The sequence below is a fragment of the Oncorhynchus mykiss genome, chromosome 23 (genome assembly GCF_013265735.2).
Source record: "Oncorhynchus mykiss isolate Arlee chromosome 23, USDA_OmykA_1.1, whole genome shotgun sequence".
Lineage (NCBI taxonomy): Eukaryota > Metazoa > Chordata > Actinopteri > Salmoniformes > Salmonidae > Oncorhynchus > Oncorhynchus mykiss.
In genome coordinates this window covers 23294754-23322588 of record NC_048587.1, presented here as the reverse complement: position 1 = coordinate 23322588, position 27835 = coordinate 23294754, and the positions used below count along the sequence as shown (strand labels likewise).

Sequence of the window (27835 nt, the reverse complement as noted above, 5' to 3'; positions counted from 1 at the left end):
AAGATTGAGAGGGAAACGAGTAGCGTTAACACAAAAGTACAGACCATCCCTTAAAGGTGCAATGACCTTCTCTAATCTAGTCTTGTCTTGTCCAGAACCAACCTAGACTGCTGTGATGTGTCTGCTTTACTAACGACTGAACTGATGTTTTTGTTGTAGCTGTCTCTCTGAATCTATTTTCCCTCTAAGCTGTGCGCATGCGCGGGTGCCCATCTCCCCTTGGACTGCCGCACAGAAGAAATATCAGCTCATGCAGAGAAACATGAGATTGAACTTCACTCAGATTTCTAGTTTTCCCCTTCAGATAAGACTATCAACGTTTTGCTCTACTGTGGGAATTGTGCTCGAATCAATGCAATATTAGGCTAGTTAATGTAACATACCAAAACTAAACTAACAATACAAGACTTAGTATGCAAAACTACCTGTGCAAGAGATTTCCTTGTAGGCAGAACGCATTGGAGAGGATTCTATTGCATTGAAAGGCCTGACTCAGGTCCGTACTCCACACAGGTCCGTACTCAGAGTTGCAGTAGGCCTATATGCAAATAGCCATTGCCATATATGGTAGCCAAAAGCTGAAGAACATATACACATCCAGGTAATTTCCGCAGGTGCTGGAGTTGTAGGCAAACTCATGGAGAATAGAAAAGAAAACGCTGCACACTGCTGCTCATGCTCCCAGGTGATTTTATTTATAACAACGTTTTGACCCATATGTCTTAATTTTTATTTTATTTTTTATTTCACCTTTATTTAACCAGGTAGGCTAGTTGAGAACAAGTTCTCATTTACAACTGCGACCTGGCCAAGATAAAAAATATCAGTGTGAACAGACAACACAGAGTTACACATGGAGTAAACAATTAACAAGTCAATAATACAGTAGGAAAAAAAAAAAAAAAGAGAGTCTATATACATTGTGTGCAAAAGGCATGAGGAGGTAGGCGAATAATAACAATTTTGCATATTAACACTGGAGTGATAAATGATCAGATGGTCATGTACAGATACTGGTGTGCAAAAGAGCAGAAAAGTAAATAAATATAAACAGTATGGGGATGAGGTAGGTAAATTGGGTGGGCTATTTACCGATAGACTATGTACAGCTGCAGCGATCGGTTAGCTGCTCAGATAGCAGATGTTTGAAGTTGGTGAGGGAGATAAAAGTCTCCAACTTCAGCGATTTTTGCAATTCATTCCAGTCACAGGCAGCAGAGAACTGGAAGGAAAGGTGGCCAAATGAGGTGTTGGCTTTAGGGATGATCAGTGAGATACACCTGCTGGAGCGAGTGCTACGGGTGGGTGTTGCCATCATGAGACCAGTGAACTGAGATAAGGCGGAGCCTTACCTAGCATGGACTTGTAGATGACCTGGAGCCAGTGGGTCTGGCGACGAATATGTAGCGAGGGCCAGCCGACTAGAGTGTACAGGTCGCAGTGGTGGGTGGTATAAGGTGCTTTAGTAACAAAACGGATGGCACTGTGATAAACTGCATCCAGTTTAGAGTAGAGTATTGGAAGCTATTTTGTAGATGACATCGCCGAAGTCGAGGATCGGTAGGATAGTCAGTTTTACTAGGGTAAGTTTGGCGGCGTGAGTGAAGGAGACTTTGTAGCGGAATAGAAAGCCGACTCTAGATTTGATTTTAGATTGGAGATGTTTGATATGAGTCTGGAAGGAGAGTTTACAGTCTAGCCAGACACCTAGGTACTTATAGATGTCCACATATTCTAGGTCGGAACCATCCAGGGTGGTGATGCTAGTCGGGCGTGCGGGTGCAGGCAGCGAACGGTTGAAAAGCATGCATTTGGTTTTACTAGCGTTTAAGAGCAGTTGGAGGCCACGGACGGAGTGTTGTATGGCGTTGAAGCTCGTTTGGAGGTTAGATAGCACAGGGTCCAAGGAAGGGCCGGAAGTATACAGAATGGTGTCGTCTGCGTACAGGTGGATCAGGGAATCGCCCGCAGCAAGAGCAAGATCATTGATATATACAGAGAAAAGAGTCGGCCCGAGAATTGAACCCTGTGGCACCCAATGGATGCCTGTGGCATCAGGCATCCATTGGGAGCATGAGCAGCAGTGGGCAGCATTTTCCTTTCTGTTTTTCATGTATGGTAGCCAACATTTAGATAATGCAACTGTCTAACTGTCTAAAATCTAACAATTTTTTCAGAATGGCACAAATTCCCCGATATCAGGGTACTCATGTCAACATGTTTGCTTTCAGAGCATATCTGATCCCAAATTATAAGGGGGAGAGATACCTTAAGTTGTGAATGGTATATTTTCTGTAACACACCTGATAGTCACTATATGGTTTTTGTTCTTCCATCCCCAAGCTCCCTGCTCACTCAGAAGTTTTTTCAAACTTCCTGATAGTTAGAGATGAGAGAAAATCTAACATTTCGTAATTTCTGAGCATTTTAATAGAGTAAAGATATTATGGATGATATTTTGGTCATGCTTGGGAAATAGGATGACTGTGTGGGACCTTAAAAGGTTGATTGCTTCAAGAAATAATTGTTTAGAATTCCCTCATGCCAAGCATGCTATAATGAAAACCTTTCAGTCTGATGGAAATACTGTATGTCATGTGGACCAGATTAATATGAAGACATTTTCCAACACTCACACACACACACACACACACACACACACACACACACACACACACACACACACACACACACACACACACACACACACACACACACACACACACACACACACACACACACACACACACACAGCACTAATATGAATGGCCACAGTAATGCATGGTCACTGCAAGGAACAGCAGCTGAGACACTGACACACCAATTACTCCCGCCATTTAATTCCACATGTCCAAAAGTAATAGGAGTGGAAATAACAGCGGAAAAGCAGGAGAAAACAGATGCATTACATGCACACATCTGTCGGAGTCATCAACCCAGCATACATAATCAGCAAATGCCTGCTCTGAAAAAGAATCACACACACACACACACGAAGGCATGCACACACCCACACACGCAAATCTATAAATCCACCAGGAATCTCTATCTGTTCTTTACTTGAAAACGATTTTTCTCTTTACACCTTTCCCTCTTTTTCTATCGCACCTGCTTCTCTTTGAGATTGCTATTTTGAAACAATCTTCAAATAATGTATCCCTCAAACTCTCTTGTGGTCTGAAAGCCACTCTTTCTTTCATGTTCCTCATCCTCTTTATACCACTCTTCTAACCCAAACATTTTCAAACAGCCACCTTCGACAAGTCTCTTGTCACTGTCTTTCCCCTTTTTCTCTCTCTGACAGTCTGTTTTTCTCTCTCTCTCTCTCTTTATAACTCTCCACTCCTCGCTCTCATCTTCCTTTCTCCTTTAGCTCAGTCCCAATCAAAACCCCGTCTTTTCTAATTACCATTCCCCCTCATTTCTCGATTTGTAGCTTGTTGTCTGTATGGGTGGCGTTCGTGACTCAGGGAGTTTTTAAAGAGTTACACGTTACAGAGTTACACGTTACAGGTAAGAAGGTGAAGAGAATGACTTCCAGCACTGTGCCTGTAGTATGAGTAAGATTGTTTGGAGGGGTTGATACCTCTGTATACAGAGAGGGTTGAGGCTGAGGCTCGATGATAGGGCAAGAAGGTACTGGTGTTAGGCGCTGGTGTTATATACTGGTGTTAGGTACTGGTTTTAAGGTACTGGTGTTAAGGCAAACATGATATGGTTTGGGCTGATCCTTTGTTCACACTTAATATCATACTTACTGTAAGCTGTAAAACATACAGTATGAAAGGGTTCAAACAGGGTTTAATGTTCGAAAAGTTAGATTGGGATGAACAAGTCTCCAAGCTCAACTTTGGAGACTAAGAGATATGTCAGCACTGCTTAGATCTTCAATCCCTTGCCGTATTGAAATATTAGGCTACCACATCCTCAAATGACCTATATACTAGAAATGCTCTCATGCATCTCTCAGAGTACCACTTATTATATTCTCATTATGAACAAAAAAAGTACAATAATCTAAAGGAGCTGTACGGTCAGTAGCTTCTGAATATGGAGTGTCATTTTCAAAGTTCCCTGAGGTCTCATATATTGTAGAGTACATTCGTAAAGTATTCAGACCCCTTTACTTTTTCCACATTTTCTTAAGTTACAGCCTTATTCTAAAATTGATTAAATAAATGTTTCTCCTCATCAATCTACACACAATAGCATATAATGACAAAGCGAAAAGTATTTAGAACATTTTTGAAAATGTATTACAAAATAAAAAACAGAAATACATTATTTACATATGTATTCAGACCCTTTGCTATGAGACTCAACATTTTGCTCAAGTGCATCTTGTTTCCATTGATCATTCTTGAGATGCTTCAACAACTTGGATTGGAGTCCCCCTGTGGTAAATTCAACTGATTGGATATGATTTGGAAAGGCACACACCTTTCTATTTAAAGTCCCACAGTTGGCAGTGCATGCCAGAGCAAAAATCAAGCCATGAGGTTGAAGGAATTGTCTGTAGAGCTCCGAGACCGGATTGTGTCGAGGCACAGATCTGGGGAAGGGTACCAACATTTTTTTGCAGCATTAAAAATCCGCAAGAACACATTGGCCTCCACCATTCTTAAACGGAAGATGTTTGGAACCACTAAGACTCTACTTAGAGCTGGCCGCCCTTCCAAACTGAGCAATCCGGGGAGAAGGGCCTTGGTCAGGGAGGTGACCAAGAACCCAATGGTCACTCTGACAGAGCTCCAGAGTTCCTTTGTGGCGATGGTAGAACCTTTCAGAAGGTCAACCATCTCTACAGCACCCCACCAATCAGGCTTTTATGGTAGAGTTGCGAGATGGAAGCCACTTTTCCGTAAAAGGCAAATGACAGCCCGCTTAGAGTTTGCCAAAAGGCACCTAAAGGACTATCAGACCATGAGAAACAAGATGTTCTGATCTGATGAAACCAAGATTGAACTCTTTGGTCGGAATGCCAAACAACACGTCTGGAGGAAACCTGGCACCATCCCTACAGTGAAGCATAGTGGTGGCAGCATCATGCTGTGTGGATGTTTTTCAGCAGCAGGGACTGGGACACTAGTCAGGATTGACAGAAAAATGAATGGAGCAAAGTACAGAGAGATCCTAAATACACAGCCAAGACAACGCTCTGGCCCAACCAGAGTGGAAACCTGATCGAATATCTCTGGAGAGACCTGAGAATAGCTGTGCAACGATGCTCCTCATCCAATTTGACAGAGCTTGGGAAGAACTGCAGAGAAGAATGGGAGAGACTCATTACCTTAATCGCTGCCAAAGGTGCTTCAACAAAGTACTGAGTAAAGGGTCTGAAAATGTATGTAAATGTGATATTTCAGTTACTAATTTTAACAAATTCGCAGATATGTGTAAAAATCAGTTTTTGCTTTGTCATTATTGGGCAATATGTGTAGACTGATATGGGGGAAAAATGATTTAATCAATTTTAGAATAAGGCTGTAATGTAACAAAATGTGGAAAAAGTCAAGAGGTCTGAATACTTTCCCGAATACACTGTATCAACCTTCCTTAATTCTGGCATACGTGGAGATTCTAGAATTTGCATTGCCAACCAATTATTGTGTTTATCTGTATTTGTGCGCTCGCGAATGAGCTTCACAACTTAGCCTGGTAAACGCCCTCCATTCACCTTTCATCTTATAATAACTGCACTGCCACGGTGGTAGATTTACTAATCTTACCTATTTACCGAGTGTATCACCATCCAGAGCAGGAGCCTGGCATGAAATTACATTGACTGGATTTAGATTTAACTGTCATTCAATAGGCAATTAATTTTAAAAGCAACAATGCAGCCATTTGTTTATCTTAATATCACATTTCTGAGTAACAATTCAGTGCCTTACCGTGATTGTTTTCAATTAAAATGTTCAAAAGGAAACAAAATGTGATTCTTAGCAAAGAGAAACTTCTCAAGCTAGAATTTTGCTAGGACTGAGAGTGGTCTGCGTGGGGAGGAGAAAATAGAAAACTAGCTGTTATAGGCAGAGAGATTTGGAACTCTCTTTCTTATTGGTCTATTAAAGTCTCTTATGGATCAAATCCCGTTAACGGGATAGATTTTACAACATCCGGTGAAATTGCAGATCACAAAATTCAAATGACAGAAATAGTCATATTTAACTTTCATGAAAATCACAAGTGTAATACATCAAAATAAACTTAACTTCTTGTTAATCCAGCCGCTGTCAGATTTCAAAAAGGCTTTACGGCGAAAGCACACCATGCGATTATCTGAGGACAGCGCCCTGCACACAAAAGCATCAAAAACATTTTTCAACCAGGCAGGTGAAAGTCAGAATTAGCGATAAAATAAACGCCTTACCTATGAAGATCTTCTTCTTCAAATGGTCTTTTTGTTCAATAATGTCCTTCTTTATATCCCCCAAAACTCAGTTTAGCTGGCGTGCTTTATTCAATAATCCACCGTTTTCCCTCCTTCAAAATGCATACAAAATTAATCCCAAACGTTACCAATAAACTTCTCCAAACAAGTCAAACAATGTTTATAATCATACCTCAGGTACCCTAATATGTAAATAAATGATACAATTTAAGACGGAGAATCGTTATTGTCTTTACCAGAGATAAACAACAAAGAATGCACTCTCATCCATGTGCATGAAAACACTGGAGACACTTAGAAAAACTACAAATTCTAGCTAATTTTTCCAAAAACAAGCCTGAGACTCTTTCTAAAGACTGTTGACATCTAGTGGAAGCACTAGGAACTGCAATCTGGGAGGTTTTCACCTCATAATTAACATGACAGCCATTGGAAATAGTGGTAGGCTGAATTTTTCATTTTTTGGATGGTTTATCCTCGGGGTTTCGCGTGCCATATCAGTTCTGTTATACTCACATACATTATTTTAACAGTTTTAGAAACTTTAGAGTGTTTCCTATCCAAATATACCAATTATATGTATATCCTAGCTTCTGGGGCTGAGTAACAGGCAGTTTACTTTGGGCACGCTTTTCATCCGGACGTCAAAATACAATAGCCCAGAGAGGTTTTAACAAATTCACCAGGCAGGCCAAAACTCCATCCCACCAAAACGGGTCTTTTCAAACATCTTTTACACTAAAAGGGCATTGTCATAATTTTCAACATTTTACAGTATTATTCCAACCTCATAGTGTGGAAATATATACAAAACACAGGGAAATCACATTTTTGACTGCACTGGGTCTTTAACAACTCTTCGTCACAAAGATAATAGGGAAATGAAGATAAATAATTTACTACAAGGAAAAAATTTCATGCAAGGTGTTATAGAGTATGGCAAACCTGCACACACACAACACACACACACACATACATAAATGAGCGCTCTTGCGCATACTAATGAAGACCAATCAATACTGACTGATTGCAGTGTTTGTAGGCTTTGAGGAAATAGGTAGAAATTATATCAAAAGAACTTCGGCCCTGGAAGAGAGTGAAGATGCACTAAATTAGTTTATCAGCCTCTTACACACACACGCACACACACACTCAGACACACGCACAAATGTATTTTAATCTCAATTGAATGATGAATGGCATATTCAATACGTTATAGTTTTACTGATAGTTGAGGGAATTATTGCTGCAGAGGATCAGCATGAAAAGATCAGGAAACAGTGATCTATACAAACACATACACGCGCATATACATCACACAAATACACCACACACACACACACACAGGAAGTGTGTTGCGCTAAGTTAGTTTTAGATCCTTACACATCATGATCCATCAGCCGAGTAGAGCATTTTCCTCCTGCATCAACCCGACTGCCAATCTCACGGCTATTTTTCGGCTTAGACTCATCCCCGTTCACAGGCAAGAAATAAACACACACACATATACACACACACACACACACAGGAATCATGCATGAACCACAAAGTTTATGACAGTTTGAAGCTTTTCCAATATCCTCAGAGTGAAAGAAAATTGTTGACATTCATTCATCTCTCTCCCTTCCTCTCTCTCCCTCTCTTTTGCAGTCTCATCTCTCACCTTCTCATTTCGGAAGCTCTAAATCTTTCCAATATGAAAAGAAAGATAAAATGGTATGGCGGAAAGGCTGTGTGTGTGTGTGTGTGTGTGTGTGTGTGTGTGTGTGTGTGTGCGTGTGTGTGTGTGTCCAACTACACTTATGCAGCAAACCTTTCAGTGCTGTTCATTACTGTGTTTCTATAAGAGAACACATTATTGGATGGTGCTGTTTTACAAAAGACTGTTTCCCTGTATCGGCAATGGACTGCTATAAAGCCTCTGTCATTGGCTTAGATCTGACACGATAAGAATCACAGCTCTCACTATCAGTCAAAGCAAAACAGCCATTTCAGGATTTCAGAATTTGGCCATTTAACACTGCACACTGAGCTTGTTGAGTACATAGTCCGGAGATGTTCATTAGTACTGCAATGTTAATAGTCAGTGTTAAATAATATGTTTTGTAATGTGAGTTCCATTTTTGCATTTACATTTTAGTCATTTAGCCGATGCTCTTATCCATTGTTACTTACAATTAGTGCATTCATCTTAAAATAGTTAGGAGAGACACCAACATATCACAATCGTATCAATTATATTTTCCCTCAACAAGGTATTTATAAGCAAAGTCAGTGCTACTGTCACGCCCTGACCTTAGTATTCTTTGTTTTCTTTATTATTTTGGTTAGGTCAGGGTGTGACATGGGTGATATGTGTATTTTTGTCTAATTCTAGGGTGTTTGTACTGTCTAGGGTTTTTTGTAGATTTATGGGGTTGTTTTCATCTAGGTGTTTATGTTGGTCTATGGTTGCCTAGATTGGTTCTCAATTAGAGGCAGGTGTTTATCATTGTATCTGATTGGGAGCCATATTTAGGCAGCCATCTATTTTGGGTATTTCGTGGGTTATTGTCTATGTGTAGTTGCCTGTGTCAGCACTTGTTACCATAGCGGCAATTTTTATTTTTATTTATTTTTTTATTTTATTTATTTTATTTATTTATTTATTTATTTTTTATTTTTTAAGTGTTCTTTGTGTTTTTCATCATTCAATAAAATAATGGATTCACACCACGCTGCGCTTTGGTCCCCTCCATACGACGATCGTGACAGCTACTAGGAAAAGACAAGTGACATTTCTGGAGGGAGGTGAGCGTGGTGAGTTATTTAAGATACACTTCAAAGATGTAGTTCCTTACTTTTACTACTTCCTCTTTCTGGCCAGCGACACTGACAGTTCTTTGAGGTGTTATTATCAGTATTCTAAAGTTGGAGCCTCACATTATGCGGCGCTAGCTACCCTGGCATTATCTGTGCTAGTGACAGATCGGCCTGCCTTCCCGCCTGCCATAGTGCTGAGCCCATTAACATTAAACAGCTTGGTTGGCTGGCTGCCCGTCTCCCTGTCCTCAAACGACACAAGGAGACTTGCCAACCATGAAGGAAACTTGGAATACACCTGCCACTGGCACTCAACAACAGACCAGCCAAAAATGGCACTTCAAAGTGAGATTTTATTTCAGAACAGCAATTCAGGGAATTATTGGAGAATATTGTGAAATGATCAAGTACTTACGTAGTTTGATGCAAGATCTGGGTGGAGATAATCGATCCCTGTAACATAATTTCAACAGAAATTTGAGGTAATGCTCCAATTTCTTCTTCAAAAGAATACAGGTCTTGAGGGGATATTTGGACTTTTATAAGAAAATCTGAAACAGGAAATGGTGACTTTTGATTTTACATTGTACTTATTACATTTGAATTGGGAGCTGGTATGTACATGTACGCTGTACATGCACGCTCAAGTGGGGGTAAATGACTTAAGTTAGTGGCTTGCGAAGGTATTCACCTCCTTGGCATTTTTCCTATTTTGTTGCCTTACAACCTGGAATTAAAATAGATTTTTGGGGGGGATTGTATCATTTGATTTACACAACATGCCTATCACTTATCACCACATGCCTAAAACAAGATAAAAGACAAAAAAAACAGAACTTGAGCGTGCATAACTATTCAGCCCCCAAAGTCTTGGCGTATGTCTCTATAAACTTGGCACATCTATCCACTGGGATTTTTGCCAATTCTTCAAGGCAAAACTTTTTTCTTTAAGCTATGGCTTTTTTTGGCCACTCTTCTGTAAAGCCTAGCTGTGTGGCATGTACAGTGTAAAGTGGTCCTATGGACAGATACTCCAATCTCCGCTGTGGAGCTTTACAGATCCTTCAGGGTTATCTTTGGTCTCTTTGTTGCCTCTCTGATTAATGCCCTCCTTGCCTGGTCTGTGAGTTTTGTTGGGCGGCCCTCTCTTGGCAAGTTTGTTATGGTGCCATATTCTTTCCATTTTTTTAATAATGGATTTAATGGTGCTCTGGGATGTTCAAAGTTTTGGATATTTTTTTATAACCCAACCCTGATCTGTACTTCTCCACAACTTTGTCACAGACCTGTTTGGAGAGCTCCTTGTTTTTCATGGTGCCCCTTGCTTAGTGGTGTTGCAGACTCTGGGGCCTTTCAGATCAGGTGTGTATATATACTGAGATCATGTGACAGATCATGTGACACTTAGATTGACAGGTTGTAATGCAACAAAATAGGAAAAACACCAAGGGGGATGAATACTTTTGCAAGGCACTGTAATTAGTTAATTAATCACCTTGTCACAATGAACTATAATTAACCACAATAACAAGTGGATGAATATTACCTTTCAAGCTATTTCTAATCAAAATACAATGTAGTAGCAACCAATGGTTACCGATGGCTACCAACTCTGGTCTTGAAGAGCTACAGGGTGTAAAGCAGGGGTATCAAACATACCAAACCAAACCAAATCGAAACTGTGTAGAAATTATAGTTGCTCTACATTATACATTCTCTTCACTCTGTTCAGCTTGCTAGCAATCACCGAAAAGAAAGCTCAACAGTGAGGGCTAATCAAAAATTTAAAAAAACATCAAAAACGTTTAATAATTGCACATTTTGACAGTAAGGAAATATAACCGAATTTTCAACCATCCGGCACTCGGTGAAGACCAAATGTGTCCCCCGGGCAAAATGAGTTTGACACCCCTGGTGTAAAGAATTTAACTCCAGCCCAGCACTACACTCAAAGTGATGATCTCTACTGAGATAGTGATACAACTTCAACTGTAAGGCCTATACCGGTACCTACCATCGTCCATGATAGCTATGGTGATGCCTCTCCCGGTGTAACCCAGTCCCCAAGCCTCAGCCACATTCAGGTCGAGTCCGGGGGTCCCATCAGCCTGGCCAGTGTTGATCTAATTTGTCACACAAACAATATGGAAACAGGCCATGATGCAGGACACCCAGCCGAGGAGTCATTAGAGAACTACTCAACACGGAGGAAGATAAGGGGAAGGAAGAGGGAGGAAGAGATGAGGTGTGGAGGATGAGAGGGAGGGGGAAAAGCAAATGTCACGGATATGGTACTTTGCTGGGAACCTACTGGGGAGCGTTTAATCTGACAAGTGGAATAAATGAAGGCACATTGGCCCCGGAAGACAGGAAAGTCACACTTGCCAGTTCAGGGTAAACATTGGGGGAGTGGGCTGACATGAATGGGATGGCATGGACAATATTGACTGGCCTAATGAAAAGACATCATCTCCATAGGAGGAGCAGCAGTGAATATGTCTGGGATCAGTGATCAGTGGGTAAGATAACATAATTGAGGCTGATATGGAATGATGACTACTCACCAGATACCACTGTTTGCTGAATAGGGGGTCGGTCATTTTGATATAAATTTCATCAATGCTTCTGTACCCTCTCTTCTGTCGGCCGAAACCCTCTTGGTCCAACACTTTCTTTACCTGAGGAAGGAAATGCAAATATCACACCATGAGCCCTTAATATTGAGAGTCATCAGAATCAATATAGTCAGAGTGTATAATAAGAATGTACGTCAGTATGTATATTGTAACTTTACAATAAAACTCACTTAAACACTTAGAAACCTAGAAACCTAGAAAGTAATTTGTATAACTGTAGACAGTGTACATTGGAGAGGATTTATGCTAATTCGATAGAGATGAACACATTCAAAGGGAATGTTATTAATTGGCATAACGTTGTATCTTTTAAATCAAAGCACATTGGTACATTGGAACTACACGTGGGTTTAAAAGTACATCCCTAATGTCCTCCCACATCCAGCTTTGTCTCTGGTGTAGGGAGGAGGACGTCACATTAAACAGGCTAATTCTATTTGTCCTAGTCTGAATCATCTAAATCACACAGGGCCTACACCTGGGGCCGTGGGTCCCTACAGTACCACAACACACACACATAGACTGTTTCAGATGGTGTCCTTGCGAACAAAATAACATCCCAATTGGCCTGACAAAGTCCTTGTGTTTATTCCCATCATCAAAGACACTTTGGGGTGGATCAAAGAGAATTATGATTTTTACTAAAGAGCTTATTCACCGCTGCAACATGGACCCTTTTTGCAAAAACAGGATCAACATCAGAGGGTGTTTTTTTTCATATCATAAAGATTTACAATGGTGTTTCTGAAGGAGAGGTTTGTTAATATCTGGGTTATATAGTCTGATCTAATCAAGATAAATTGACTGTGGAAACAAACAGTATTCAACATGAAAGATAGACATTAATGATCTAGTGAAGGGGCAGTGTGTTTTCCTGAATGCAATGTAATTTAAGCCTATTTAGCATTTAGTCCAAAAATCCCATTAGGAAACAATTGAACTGTCAAGCATTAAAAGCAGAGGTATCTCCACATCTGCAAATGTATTAAAATCCACACGCTTTCATCTATCATTTACTGTACAGCAAAATGCACAATGTCATCATCAGAAAAGTTCAAGTCAATAAAATGGATGAAGTCTGAAAATATAACCAATACTGCTACATGAACTTGCAACCTGGCTGAATATTTTACTGGACCTCATCTAACAGATAAAAGCCTTGAATCATCTGCCCTTCTCAGCGACACTGAGGAAGTCAAATTAAGGTAAAGAAAGGTATAGCAATGAAGATGAATCAGACAGCGATCAGAGCCAAACAAGTGCCTGTATAGTAATGCTTTATTCTCTCTCCAGCCCTATCTGGAAGTTATTAGAGAGAAAAGGACCTTGCTCTACTTGTCACCAGCTACTCAAGGACACTGTAATTTAGTTGGAAGGTTTAGAACTCCTTGCTCAGAATGACTGGTACAGTACACAGTGCTGTCTTAAGACAAGCTCTAAAAACGTATCTCTCTCCTGCTAACAGCTTATCCGGAGATTGAATTAACATGATTTTGCATAAGCTCAGGTTACAGTTTCATCACAAAGCTACAAATGAATTCAAAATATTTAAATTCCCTTTAACGACTTGACTTAAAATATAACTTGCAGCTACTGGCAAAATATTGCCCAATAGTGATTCAACCATTTCTAGGTTACCTATTACTATGATTTTAAGTTACTAATATTGAATAAACCCATTGTAAATATTTGTTTTCAACTGTGTGCTTGTTGAAAATAGTCAGATATGGAATGAGAGAAAGTCCCCCCCCCAGTGTTTAAATGTGCAAACACACATGGTGGAGAGTGAGCGGACTAGTCATCGTCCGATGTTTTTTACCACCATAGATAAGGGATCAGCCATTAAGCCTGCTCTTTACAAGACTAGAAGACACAAACTCAGCAAAAAAAGAAATGTCCCTTTTTCAGGACCCTGTCTTTCAAAGATAATTCGCAAAAATCCAAATAACTTCACAGATCTTCATTGTAAAGGGTTTAAACACTGTTCCCCATGCTTGTTCAATGAACCATAAACAATTAATGAACATGCACCTGTGGAACGGTCATTAAGACACTAGCAGCTTACAGACGGTAGGCAATTAAAGTCACAGTTATGATTACTTAGGACACTAAAGAGGCCTTTCTACAGACTCTGAAAAACACCAAAAGAAAGATGTCCAGGGTCCCTGCTCATCTGCATGAACGTGCCTTAGGCATGCTGCAAGGAGGCATGAGGACTGCAGGTGTGGCCAGGGCAATAAATTGCAATGTCTGTACTGTGAGACCCCTAAGACAGCGCTACAGGGGGGACAGGACGGACAGCTGATCATCCTCGCAGTGGGAGACCACGTGTAACAACACCCGCACAGGATCGGTACATCCGAACATCACACCTGCGGGACAGGTACAGGATGGCAACAACAACTGCCCGAGTTACACCAGGAACGCACAATCCCTCCATCAGTGCTCAGACTGTCCGCAATAATCTGAGAGAGGCTGGACTGAGGGCTTGTAGTCCTGTTGTAAGGCAGGTCCTCATCAGACATCACCGGCAACAACGTCGCTTATGGGCACAAACCCACCATCACTTGACCAGACAGGACTGGCAAAAAGTGCTCTTCACTGACGAGTCACGGTTTTGTCTCACCAGGGGTGATGGTCGGATTCACGTTACAGGGAAGCAATCCTCCTCCCTCATATGGTACCCTTCCTGCAGGCTCATCCTGACATGACCCTACGGCATGATAATGCCACCAGCCATACTGCTCATTCTTCTGTGTGCTTTCCTGCAAGACAGGAACAGTGTTCTGCCATGGCCAACGAAGAGCCCCGGTCTCAATCCCATTGAGCACGTCTGGGACCTGTTGGATCGGAACGTGAGGGCTAGGACTATTCCCCCCAGAAATGTCTGGGAACTTGCAGGTGGAAGAGTGGGGTAACATCTCACATCAAGAACTGGCAAATCTGGCGCAGTCCACGAGGAGGAGATGCACTGCAATACTTAATGCAGCTGGTGGACACACCAGATACTGACTTACTTTTTATTTTGACCCCCCCTTTGTTCAGGGATACATTATTCCATTTCTGTTAGTCACATGTCTGTGGAACTTGTTCAGTTTGTCTCAGTTGTTGAATCTTGCTTTGTTCAAACAACTATTTACACATGTTAAGTTTTCTGAAAATAAATGCAGTTGACTGTGAGAGGATGTTTTTTTTGTTGCTGAGTTTATTGTTTTCTTTAAAAGGGACCAAGCCCATAAATGAATTTGTCTTTTTTTATTGCCTAAGTACCTGCAACCGATATACGTCGCACTCAGTATGAACCCATGACAATCCTATGTTACAGAAAAAAGGTTAAGCATTTTGTCACAAAAGGATTGCAGACTCAGTCAGACGCATTGTATGTTTTGTATACTGTATACCGTTTCCTTTAGCTACAGTAAACTGTCCAACAACATAGATGGAAAATAGACTCGTGTAGACTTTAAAGTAACCACCCATCTTCCTTCATCTCTCTCCCTTTCTCCTTCAATTTGCCTATCTTCCTCCATCCTTCCATCAATCCATCAGCGGTTCTTTCCATTACATCACTGGTGTTTCCCTCGAGACGGCCCTCGCATCATCAGACGGAGCCAGCGCCCCGCCCCCCTCTCTGCTCCCCACCCACTCTCCGCCTGCTCCCTGTTCCAGCTGCATGCTAGAAATGCCAACAACCCAGACATAATTTCAAAGGGCTGTGCTGTACTCCTGTATTTCTCTACCGCTCGCTCCCTCCCTTTCTCTCTCTCTAAATCATCTCTATTTCAGAGCACCGAGATACAGCACATTTAGATGGGTTCATTCCCTTCAAACATGTTACTCTGTCTCAACAAGGGAGTGGATTTTTTTTTTAAATGTCTTGTGATATCAAAGATGGCATAAAGTACAAAGATGGTGTACCTTTTACATTCTTGGTCAGAAATGTAGGCCAATGGATTATAATTGAAAGGTCATATTCATCTAGTGGAACGAATGTCATGATATGAAAGGACAGGGAAGAGGGATCATGTAAAAATGAAGACACATGCAGATGTGTCACAAACCTGTAGTTAACTTGAGGGAAAAGTTGCACTTAACCAGATCTAGAATCACATTAGCCAACCCCCAACCTTTTCTATTGGAGAGCTGGAAAAACATCTAATCCAGAAACTCCTAATCAATACTTAAGTCAACAAGCCAGTTAAAAATATTTTGGTGGGCTGGCTTGCTGGATGATCAGGATGACTCCTTGTGTCTGTTTAAATACATTTTCAGAGGCTCATGAATGCAGCAAAATTACACCAACCTGGGTATTTGATGAATGACAATGACCTGAAAAGAAAATCTCATTTCATAACACAAGAGTGGCAAAAAGGACAGTTGCTTTCAAAGCAATCGAAAGGCTCATACAATCCATTGTGCTAGGAGAAACATACAAAAGACAACAGAATAACCAGCTAGTAATACTTCAAAGGAGATGGAGGCAGAAACAATTTGCAGCTAACCTTTCCCAACACTTCAGAACCCCAAAAAATCTAAAACCCATAACTGCAGGAGCACATAGGATCATGTCAAGCAGACAGCTGATTAAAACAGAGCATCCCAGATGTAGATCTGCTCGTGTTAGTGCTGTTTTACGTCCATTTGCCGGATTAGTGATCTGAAGTGGCTCACATTCATATCTTCATACATTATTTACTCACAATGCTGAACTTTCTGCTGTGCCACAAAGTCTGTAGCATTAGTAAAAGTCCCCTACAGATGCATTACTCATCTCTGCACTTAGCGAAAGACTGTCATCTGCACTGCTATTTTAGATATCAGTTAATCTGACTATTCTCTCATTATTGATTTAATTGACGTATTTCAGAAATTTGAGGGATTTCTGTATAGTTGTCTAATGTTGGTGGAGAATATTATACTCCTGAATCACTATGATGAATATAATAGTTTATGTCTAACAATACCCTAAAAAGCCTGCCAACCCCCCCCCCCCCCCCCCCCCCCCACAAAAAAAAAAAAGAAAAGATGTATATTTGTTTGGCTCGTGGCCCACCACTTAGATTATATTTTGGCCCACCAAGCCCAAAGGTTTGAGCACACTTTCTGTATAGCCTTGCTCGGTGTATAATATATCATAATGATTGTGGTTAGGCCTGCCTATTGCATCTTCGACCAAATTGCTTTCGCCCTTAAACACAGAAATTGCATTCCATATTCCTGATAAAAGCAACCCGTTCATGAAGAAGTACTGATATTATGCTCTTCTTTTCAATCGCTGAATAAAATCTGCAGCAGTTTTGAGGCCATTTCTATATGCTTGGTATAACCTATTTTATGTGCCTATTTGATGTAGGCATTCTTTTCAAGCCAGTAACCAGGGGCTGTCGATGCCTTTTTCACCTTTACGATATATCTATGTGAATAAACTTGGCTAGATAGAGAAATATTTAACGTTAAACCTCTTTGATGTTAAAATCCCAGATATTGGGGACTTCTAGCAGACTTCTAACATTTTTGTGTACAAAGCGCTCTGTGAACATAGAGTCCAGTGCCTTATAGTGCCAGAAAACCCCACCGGTCTGCTCTCCCGTTACCACTCTGTCCGTGGAGCTGACTTGAACTGTCAGGTTCACACCCGACACTTGCATATGGAGTGACACTTCTTTGGAACATTTACATTTTAAAACGTCTCATAAATCCATGTATTATAGGCATCACAATAAATCCATTATTTATTTTAGACAGGTCTATAGAAATGTAGTGTATTTCAGAAGAACAAAATAGCATACTCTGAGTTGTCCTTATGTTAGGCCCTGATCTGGCTATGCCATATGGCTGTGGGCTACACTAGTTAATTTACTAGCAGACAAGATTTACTTTGAATATTATTTTATAGTATGAAGAATACAATTGAAAATAGAAAGGATCTTTTCTCCAAACAATTTGAGGTTGTTCATTTAGAGTTCTTTATCTAACTAGTTGTGATAAAAATGTTGGTCTATATGTTTTGATTTTTAATACACTAAGGCTGCATGAAGCGGCTCTAATGATTATTTGAAATAAGTTGCATGAAAGTGTAACGGATTTCCTCCTCTTCTTCCGAAGAGGAGAGGCGAGAAGGATCGGAAGACCAAAATGCAGCGTGGTTATTTATAAACATCTTTAATGAAAGATGAAAACGTGAACACTATACAAAATAAGAAAACGTGGAAAAACCGAAACAGTCCTAGCTGGTGCAAAACAGAGACAGGAACAATCACCCACAAGATACCTAAAGAATATGGCTGCCTAAATATGGTTCCCATTCAGAGACAACGATGAACACCTGCCTCTGATTGAGAACCACTCCAGGCAACCATAGACTTACCTAGAACACTCAACTGAACACAACCCCATAGACTACAAAAACCCTAGATAAGACAAAACACGTAAATCACCCATGTCACACCCTGGCCTAACCAAAATAATAAAGAAAACACAGAATACTAAGGCCAGGGTGTGACAAAGGAATGAGCTCTGCTCTATTTTGTGTGCAGGCTGTACACACTTCATCAGTCTCTAATTCACAATTTGACAAGCACTTGATAATGCCTCAAATTTCCCAGCTGCATCCCCTTTGTGTGGCCGTAATGCCCCCTAAAAAAATCCATGCCTTTTGCAGCCAGCGACCGTTGTGCCCTTGGGCTGAAAATAATAATTATAATTCCCTTTTCCCAGCTGCTTGCTGAAGCACCTCTCACTCACATGGCTCTTCCTCACGTGTCTTTCTCACAGGCTACAAGTAAAGACAGTCCAAATGTATTTTTTGTCAGCCAAGTAGGCCTACCAAACCGCAAAAGCACTAGCCTATGTCAATCTACTATCCCCCATAGTACAAAAGTTGACCTATTCTGTGCGGGAAATAAATATTCCAAACATAGTCTGGGATAGTTGTGGAATGCGATCGATCCCAAATTAATACAACCACTAGCATAAAAAAACTGTTTTAAGTAATGAGCCTGACGAAACAAATGAGAATGTTTAGCTTAAAATGATGATTAACTATTAGGATATTACTTCAAATCACAGCAGTAGGCTATAAGCATGAATGTTCCATTAGCAGGAAAACACCATTCTCAAAAGGGACCACAAATGTGATTTATGCATGAATTGCTTTTATTATAAAGTTGCATTTTTGTGGTGACAATTGTCTTCCCCAAACTTGAAATGTATGGCTGCATATGTATGCCAGTTATGCTCTACACCCCTTGTAAAGTGGAGTAATGTACTTTATTTTAAGAAGTTATTTGGCCACTTTTGTTGTGATACAAAACTAATCTTAACATGTAGGTCTTTGGACATTTGGAACAGTTAGCCAAGCCCTAACAGATTTTGGTAAAAGGGCTTTCATGTACTCTGCGCCATCGGATTGGAATGCCTTACAAAATACTTTTAAACCTGAAACACTTGTCCCTATTGATGAAGGATTTTGAGGCTGATTCCCTGACCTGTCATTGTCTTTAATTTGCTGTTTATTGATTTTGTTATACTTTTGTGAATTCAATCTATTTTTGCTAGATTACCTGTAGTTTTCATGTTGTCTGTCTGGTCTTTGTGTAATGACTTGGTGCTGCCTATCTTGGCCAGGACGCTCTTGAAAAAGAGATTTCAAATCTCAATGAGCCCTTCCTGGTTAAATAAAGGTTAAATAAAAGATAAATAAAACTTGATTTGAAAAAGTCTCAAAAAAAGAATGTGCTATTTGCCTTAAAATGGGCATAAGCCCATTTACATGCCAGCCATGTAGGCTATACTCCTGTTGAAAAGATAAGTAATGTGCTTAATATTAGGAAAGTTGATAAATAAATATAGTAGGCCTAGCCTGTAGGACGCTGATAGGATCCGCCTCTTTTTAATAGAGGCCATCACACTGTTTTCTCATGCAATTGCATAACCTATAGAAATGTTGAGCAACTTAAGCTCATGGGCTCTCATGAAGGGCTTGATTCAATTTCCGCTAACATTTGCATTGTTGTCAGAGTGATTAGAGGGGCAATAGAGTGTGGGGTTACAGGCAGTTAGAACGTTTGGTAGGCTACTACTGACCAGCAGCATCAGAACTTGAAGAAGCCTAATTACCGTCACTAAATGGTCACCTGGAATTTGACTGCCTTCAAGATAGTAATAGTGCCACCATAACAGCCCTAAGCATGATGCAGCTCCTACCATGCTTGAAAATACGAAGAGTGGTAATCAGTGATGTGTTGGATTTACCTAAAACAACGCTTTTTATTCAGGACAAAAAGTACATTTCTTTGACAAAATATTTTCAGTATAACTTAAGTGCCTTGTTGCAAACAGGATGCATGTTTTGGAATATAGCTTCCTTCTTTTCACTCTGTAATTGAGTTTATTGTTGTGGGGTAACTACAATGTTTTCAGTTATCTCATTTCACAACCATTAAACTCTGTAACTGTTTTAAAATCACCATTGGCCTCATGATTAAATCCATGAGCAGTTTCCTTCCTCTCTGGAAACTGAGTTAGGAAGCAGGCATGTATCATTTTAGTGAGTGTACTGATACACCATCCAAAGCCTTATAAATAACTTCACCATGCTCACAGGGATATGGAGCTTCTCTCATCTACCAATAGGTGCCTTTCTTTGCGAGGCATTGAAAAACCTCCCTGGTCTTTGTGGTTGAATCGATCGAGGGACCTTACAATTATTTGTATGTGTCGGGAACAGTGATGGGGTAGTCTTTAAAAAAATTCAAAAAGCATGTTAGCCACTATTATTGAACACAGAATGGGTCCAACTTATTATGTGATTTGTTAAGCACATATTTACTCTTGACGTTATTTAGTCGTGCCATAACAAAGGGGTTGAATACTTATTGACTCAATACATTTCAGCTTTTCATTATATATTAATTTTAAAAATGTTTTTTTTAAAAAAGGGATCAAATGGTCATTGTCATGACGTTGGCCTGGGGGTAGGTTTATGACAGTCATGAATACCTCTTCCACCATTTTTCCTCTCTCTACCCTACTTATGTTACATTTGCAAAACCCTTGGTTAACATAGAGATTCTGGGAACATCAGAAGGTGGGGGGAAATGAACTATATTCTGGTAATCCGACCAATTGAACATATGCGGTGGTACTCAATGAATATGATGTCAGTTCGGTTGTCATCTGAGACATTCTCATCAATGATAAGATGACATAAACTCTACAGTGGAAAGTCTACACACCAGAGTTATCGGATTCAAATGGAATTGTTGTTCAATTTAAATGTTTGAATATGAAATTATTCATGATGGGATTAAATGTGATTTTAGCTTCTAAAATGTGAGATTTGGGTTTTCATAAGGTTAGGGCTATGCTCAATCAGTGGCCCGCCCCTGTGAAGGGACATGGGCAATAAAACTTTTCAAACACGCCCTCCTCTCTCTTCCTATATAAAGCCTTGACGACAATGTAACCTCCTGTTCCGAGGATGTGAGAACGACGGTCCGATGTCAGAATGGTTCAGATAATAACCACAGAACGAAGCCAACATCAGCGTGAGCTTTGGTTGTGAATGGTATGAACTTTGATCTCTTATTCACTACAGAAGTGGTACCTCCTAGCCGTTGAGTTTTTTAGCTGAAAAAAGGAAGGAACAGACAGAGTATCCCATCTACCACACAATGACGTTACTACAACGTATCCAATTGACCACCAGAGACATTCTTCAAAGGACAAAGGACTCGGTTTAGCATGTTTTATCACTTAATCCGGCATAGCCAAAGATTATGGGGTATTGTGTGTAGATCAGTGGCACAAAATTACAATTTAATCAATTTCAAATTCAGGCTGTAACACAACAAAATGTTGGAAAAGTAAATGGGTGTAAATACTTTCTGAAGGCACTGTATATGAAATGGGGAAAAATGTGTACTGTCACTAAATATGATGAGATTTATTTTACAGTTATAAGAAAAGTTAAATATTATAGTAAATCCTATATAACTGAATTGTTACTATATTGTTACTATATTTCATTTCCATAATTTCAAGCCCTATTCACCCACCATGCTTTTCCATATTTTCATAATATTTGTACTACGGTAGGTACTTGAGCTTATGTCCTCGAAAGTGATTACACCTCAACAATGTATAACATTTTTACCAGACCATTCTAGAACTATGCAGCATTATGAGATCTTGAGACTATAAAATCTTAATTTTTGTCCAAATGTAGATGTTGACACGGCCTTGTTCTGTTCAATGTCCTCTACCTATATAGTACTCTAAATAACCCAATTAATATTGTTAAGTTCAAAAGAAAACAAAATAAAAATTACTTACACCATCCAAACCAATGAGGGTTCGGAATATTAAAGACAATTATCTCAAACATATTTTTGAAGATAGAACCTTATAATCCAATGCTCTTGATTAGTAGTTATTTTTTATGGACATCTCATGAAAAAAAATAATTTGGGTTGTATCTGTTTAGGCGGAAATTCTACATTTTGCAATAACTTTCAAGAGGTTCTAAGAACTGAATTAGTACTTTTCATTGTGACACGGGTTGAATGGAATAACACGCTGATGCGAAGTGACTATGCTACTGTAAGAAATCGAACTGACTTCAGCACTATACACACAAGTGTCATGCACTGACCTGTTTCACCTTTCTTTGTGCTTGTCTCCACTCCCCTCCAGGTGTCACCCATCTTCCCCATTATCCCATGTGTATTTATAGCTGTGATCTCTGTTTGTCTGTTGCCAGTTCGTTTTGTTTATCAAACCTACCAGCGGTTTTCCCCTTGCGCCTGTCTTGTCTACAGTTCCTGGTTTTCAAGTTTGCCCGGTTTTGACATTTCTGCCTGTCCTGATCCTGAGCCTGCCTGCCGTCCTGTACCTTTGCCTGCCCGTGTTTGATTTAACAAACTTTTGTTACTTCGACACTCTCTGTACCTGGGTCTTACCTTCAAACCTGATAAGTGTATTACAGCCCAAGCCTCTCCTAATCAGTATATTCATACCACAGAAGAATGGGTGATTTAAAAAATACTATTGTGTACCAAGACAAGACTATACCTTTGATAAAAACATTTGTTCTTGGCTAGTTTGTCGGTTGAGGAGCTCGCCTCAATTTTAACCATTGTTTTGCATTGGCGGGGGATCTGGGCACATATCCATGGGAACCTGTGTGTGTGTGCGTGCGCAAACATGCATGTGTGTGTTTTACTTACCCTGCGGTCCTTCTCCAGGTGCTGCCTGTGGCGAAGGCTGCGTTTGCTCCTCCTCTGATGGGTGTTCTGGGGGTAGAAGTGAAAAAGACCCTCTCCAAAGGGAAGCTGGGAAAGAGAAAGAAAATGGTGTGAGAGAATGTGAGAAAGAGAGAGAGGGAGGGATTGAGTTTTATTTTTTTATTTTTTTATTTCACCTTTATTTAACCAGGTAGGCTAGTTGAGAACAAGTTCTCATTTGCAACTGCGACCTGGCCAAGATAAGGCATAGCAGTGTGAACAGACAACACAGAGTTACACATGGAGTAAACAATTAACAAGTCAATAACACAGTAGAAAAAAGGGGAGTCTATATATACATTGTGTGCAAAAGGCATGAGAAGGTAGGCAAATAATTACAATTATGCAGATTAACACTGGAGTGATAAATGATCAGATGGTTATGTACAGGTAGAGATATTGGTGTGCAAAAGAGCAGAAAAATAAATAAATAAAAACAGTATGGGGATGAGGTAGGTGAAAATGGGTGGGCTATTTACCAATAGACTATGTACAGCTGCAGCGATCGGTTAGCTGCTCAGATAGCAGATGTTTGAAGTTGGTGAGGGAGATAAAAGTCTCCAACTTCAGCGATTTTTGCAATTCGTTCCAGTCACAGGCAGCAGAGAACTGGAACGAAAGGCGGCCAAATGAGGTGTTGGCTTTAGGGATGATCAGTGAGATACACCTGCAGGAGCGCGTGCTACGGATGGGTGTTGCCATCGTAACCAGTGAACTGAGATAAGGCGGAGCTTTACCTAGCATGGACTTGTAGATGACCTGGAGCCAGTGGGTCTGGCGACGAATATGTAGCGAGGGCCAGCCGACTAGAGCATACAAGTCGCAGTGGTGGGTGGTATAAGGTGCTTTAGTGACAAAACGGATGGCACTGTGATAAACTGCATCCAGTTTGCTGAGTAGAGTGTTGGAAGCAATTTTGTAGATGACATCGCCGAAGTCGAGGATCGGTAGGATAGTCAGTTTTACTAGGGTAAGTTTGGCGGCGTGAGTGAAGGAGGCTTTGTTGCGGAATAGAAAGCCGACTCTTGATTTGATTTTCGATTGGAGATGTTTGATATGGGTCTGGAAGGAGAGTTTAGAGTCTAGCCAGACACCTAGGTACTTATAGATGTCCACATATTCAAGGTCGGAACCATCCAGGGTGGTGATGCTGGTCAGGCGTGCGGGTGCAGGCAGCGAACGGTTGAAAAGCATGCATTTGGTTTTACTAGCGTTTAAGAGCAGTTGGAGGCCACGGAAGGAGTGCTGTATGGCATTGAAGCTCGTTTGGAGGTTAGATAGCACAGTGTCCAAGGACGGGCCGGAAGTATATAGAATGGTGTCGTCTGCGTAGAGGTGGATCAGGGAATCGCCCGCAGCATGACAAACATCATTGATATATACAGAGAAAAGAGTCGGCCCGAGAATTGAACCCTGTGGCACCCCCATAGAGACTGCCAGAGGACCGGACAGCATGCCCTCCGATTTGACACACTGAACTCTGTCTGCAAAGTAATTGGTGAACCAGGCAAGGCAGTCATCCGAAAAACCGAGGCTACTGAGTCTGCCGATAAGAATACGGTGATTGACAGAGTCGAAAGCCTTGGCAAGGTCTATGAAGACGGCTGCACAGTACTGTCTTTTATCGATGGCGGTTATGATATCGTTTAGTACCTTGAGCGTGGCTGAGGTACACCCGTGACTGGCTCGGAAACCAGATTGCACAGCGGAGAAGGTACGGTGGGATTCAAGATGGTCAGTGACCTGTTTGTTGACTTGGCTTTCGAAGACCTTAGATAGGCAGGGCAGGATGGATATAGGTCTGTAACAGTTTGGGTCCAGGGTGTCGCCCCCTTTGAAGAGGGGGATGACTGCGGCAGCTTTCCAATCCTTGGGGATCTCAGACGATATGAAAGAGAGGTTGAACAGGCTGGTAATAGGGGTTGCGACAATGGCGGCGGATAGTTTCAGGAATAGAGGGTCCAGATTGTCAAGCCCAGCTGATTTGTACGGGTCCAGGTTTTGCAGCTCTTTCAGAACATCTGCTATCTGGATTTGGGTAAAGGAGAACCTGGAGAGGCTTGGGCGAGTAGCTGCGGGGGGGGGGGGGGGAGCTGTTGGCCGAGGTTGGAGTAGCCAGGCGGGATGGATGGAAAGAAATGGGGGAATGAGAAAGAGGGGTTGACAGAGGCAGAGAGAGTGATAGAGAGAGAAGTACACAGGTGAGAAAGTAAAAATAAAGCAATAGACAGAAATATATAAAAAAAGAAAGTAATGGTGTGAGTGACAGGATGAATAGAGAGCAGATGAAAGAGAGAGCTACAAGGTCAGCATCAATACATTTTCACTACACAGGGTCTATTTTAAGACAGTGGAGTGCACTGCTGGAATCAACTAGAATAAATCATTGAGGGAAGAACCTAGATGCATGGTATGAGCCATGCCTAAGGCTCCCATTTCAAATGAAATACCTCCATATGCTGTAATAAAGGCTGGCGTGCCAGGTCACTGTTTTTAATTAAACACATTCTTATGGGCCATTCTCATGTGCCAGTCTGATCTATGGGAATCAGTATGCTTATGGAGCTATAGTAATGTCTGATTAGCAGACTTCACTGCAATGGTACAGTACAGTAAGACTGGCCGTAAATAGCCGATATGAGAGGATATTCAAGAACAAATCCCGGCCTTTTCACTGGATGTTAGCTACAGTAAATGCTGGTGATTCAAGTCAAATAAAAGTGTATTCGTCATGTACACAGATTTGCAGATGTTATAGCAGGTACACTGAAATGCTTGTGTTTCTAGCTCCTACAGTGCAGTATTGCCTAGCAATAATAAATCAAATAAATGCATAATCCAGATGTTCTTTTTTAAAATGAAGATGAATTAATAAATATCAGAATGAGCAATGACCAAAATATGAATATATAAATATAATGGTGTGTAAAGTCAGTATGGACAGTTTATATATAAATATATAAATAAATAAATATAAAAGATGTGTACAGCATCAGTTACATAAGATGAGTCATGACTAGAATACAGTGTGTGTGTATATATATGTATATATATATATATATATATATATATATAAGTGGGTAAAACAGTATGTAAACATTATTAAAGTGACCAGGGTTCAATGACTATATATTACTTTCCTTTTACTTTCAACCTAATAAATAAAAGGTGTACAGCCATGTACAGTGCCTTGCAAAAAGTATTGATCCCCTTTGAGTTTTTTCTATTTTGTTGCATTACAACCTGTAACTTAAATATATTTTTATTTGGATTTCATGTAATGGACATACACAAAATAGTTTAAATTGGTGAAGTCAAAAGGAAAATATCACTTGTTTCAAAAAATAAATAAAAATACAAAACGGAAAAGTGGTGCGTGCACATGTATTCCCCACCTTTGCTTTTAAAAATCCTAAATAAGATCTGGTGCAACCTATTACCTTCAGATTAGTCACATAATTAGTTAGATTGCACACAGGCGGACTTTATTTAACTGTCACATGATCTCAGTATATATACACACCTGTTCTGAAAGGCCCCACAGTCTGCAACACCACTAAGCAAGGGGCACCACCAAGCAAGGGGCACCATGAAGACCAAGGAGCTCTCCAAACAGGTCAGGGACAAAGTTGTGGAGAAGTACAGATCATGGTTGGGTTATGAAAAAATATCAGAAATGTTGAACATCCCACGGAGCACCATTAAATCCATTATTTAAAAAATGAAAGAATATGGCACCACAACAAACCTGCCAAGAGAGGGCCGCCCACCAAAACCCATGGACCAGGCAAGGAGGGCATTAATCAGAGAGGCAACAAAGAGACCAAAGATACCCCTGAAGGAGCTGCAAAGCTCAACTGCGGAGATTGGAGTATCTGTCCATAGGACCACTTTTAGCCGTATACTCCACAGAGCTAGGCTTTACAGAAGAGTGTCCAGAAAAAAAGCCGTTGCTTAAAGACAAAAATAAGCAAACACGTTTGGTGTTCTCCAAAAGGCATGTAGGAGACTTCCCAAACATATTGAAGAAGGTACTCTGGTCACGAGTCTAAAATTAAGCTTTTTGTCCATCAAGGAAAATGCTATTTCTGGCAGAAACCCAACACCTCTCATCACCCCGAGAACTCCATCCCCACAGTGAAGCATGGTGGTGGTAGCATCATGCTGTGGGGACGTTTTTACTCAACAGGGACTGGGAAACTGCTCAGAATTGAAGGAATGATGGGTGGTGCTAAATACAGGGAAATTATTTAGGGGAAACCTGTTTCAGTCTTCCAGAGAATTGAGACTGGGATGGAAGTTCACCTTCCAGCAGAACAATGACCCCAAGCATACTGCTAAAGCAACACTTGAATGTTTTAAGAGGAAACATTTAAATGTATTGGAATGGGCTAGTCAAAGGCCAGACCTCAATCGAATTGAGAATCTGTGGTATGACTTAAATATTGCTGTACACCAGTGGTACCCAACCAACTTGAAGGAGCTGGGCCACTCTGTCTCAGAATGGTACGTGGCAACCAACATTGGCTGCTTGTGAAGTTGCGGATGTAGACAGTGTCATTGGGTTTTAACTTTCTCTCCCTCGGGTGGTGGCCATGTCTCTCTTTGTTTCTCTTGTCTCTCTTGTTTGTTTCACCTACTTCCGTTCCACTCGTACTTTGATGTCTGGACGCAGTAGATCCAGGTGAGCTTTTGGCTTTCTGTCCATCAACTTCTCA

At 40.7% G+C, this 27835-nt stretch overlaps 1 protein-coding gene and 1 long non-coding RNA gene across 2 annotated transcripts in view; both read right to left on the bottom strand.

Moving 5' to 3' along the window:
* LOC110502463 (neuroendocrine convertase 2-like) overlaps window positions 1-27835 on the bottom strand; it is a 62047-nt gene that overhangs the window by 21549 nt on the left and 12663 nt on the right. Inside the window, exons 2-5 of the mRNA XM_021580490.2 lie at window positions 23061-23165; window positions 11761-11874; window positions 11211-11319; window positions 9612-9649 (exon numbers count right to left, since the gene is read on the bottom strand). Coding sequence (XP_021436165.1) covers window positions 9612-9649; window positions 11211-11319; window positions 11761-11874; window positions 23061-23165 — 366 coding nt within the window. The remainder of the gene's footprint in view (window positions 1-9611; window positions 9650-11210; window positions 11320-11760; window positions 11875-23060; window positions 23166-27835) is intronic.
* Window positions 6239-8772, bottom strand: LOC118943845. The gene is made up of 4 exons (XR_005039149.1): window positions 7778-8772; window positions 7419-7480; window positions 6374-6486; window positions 6239-6296 (listed from the first exon to the last, which is right to left on the bottom strand). It is a non-coding gene; the product is annotated as an uncharacterized LOC118943845 (long non-coding RNA).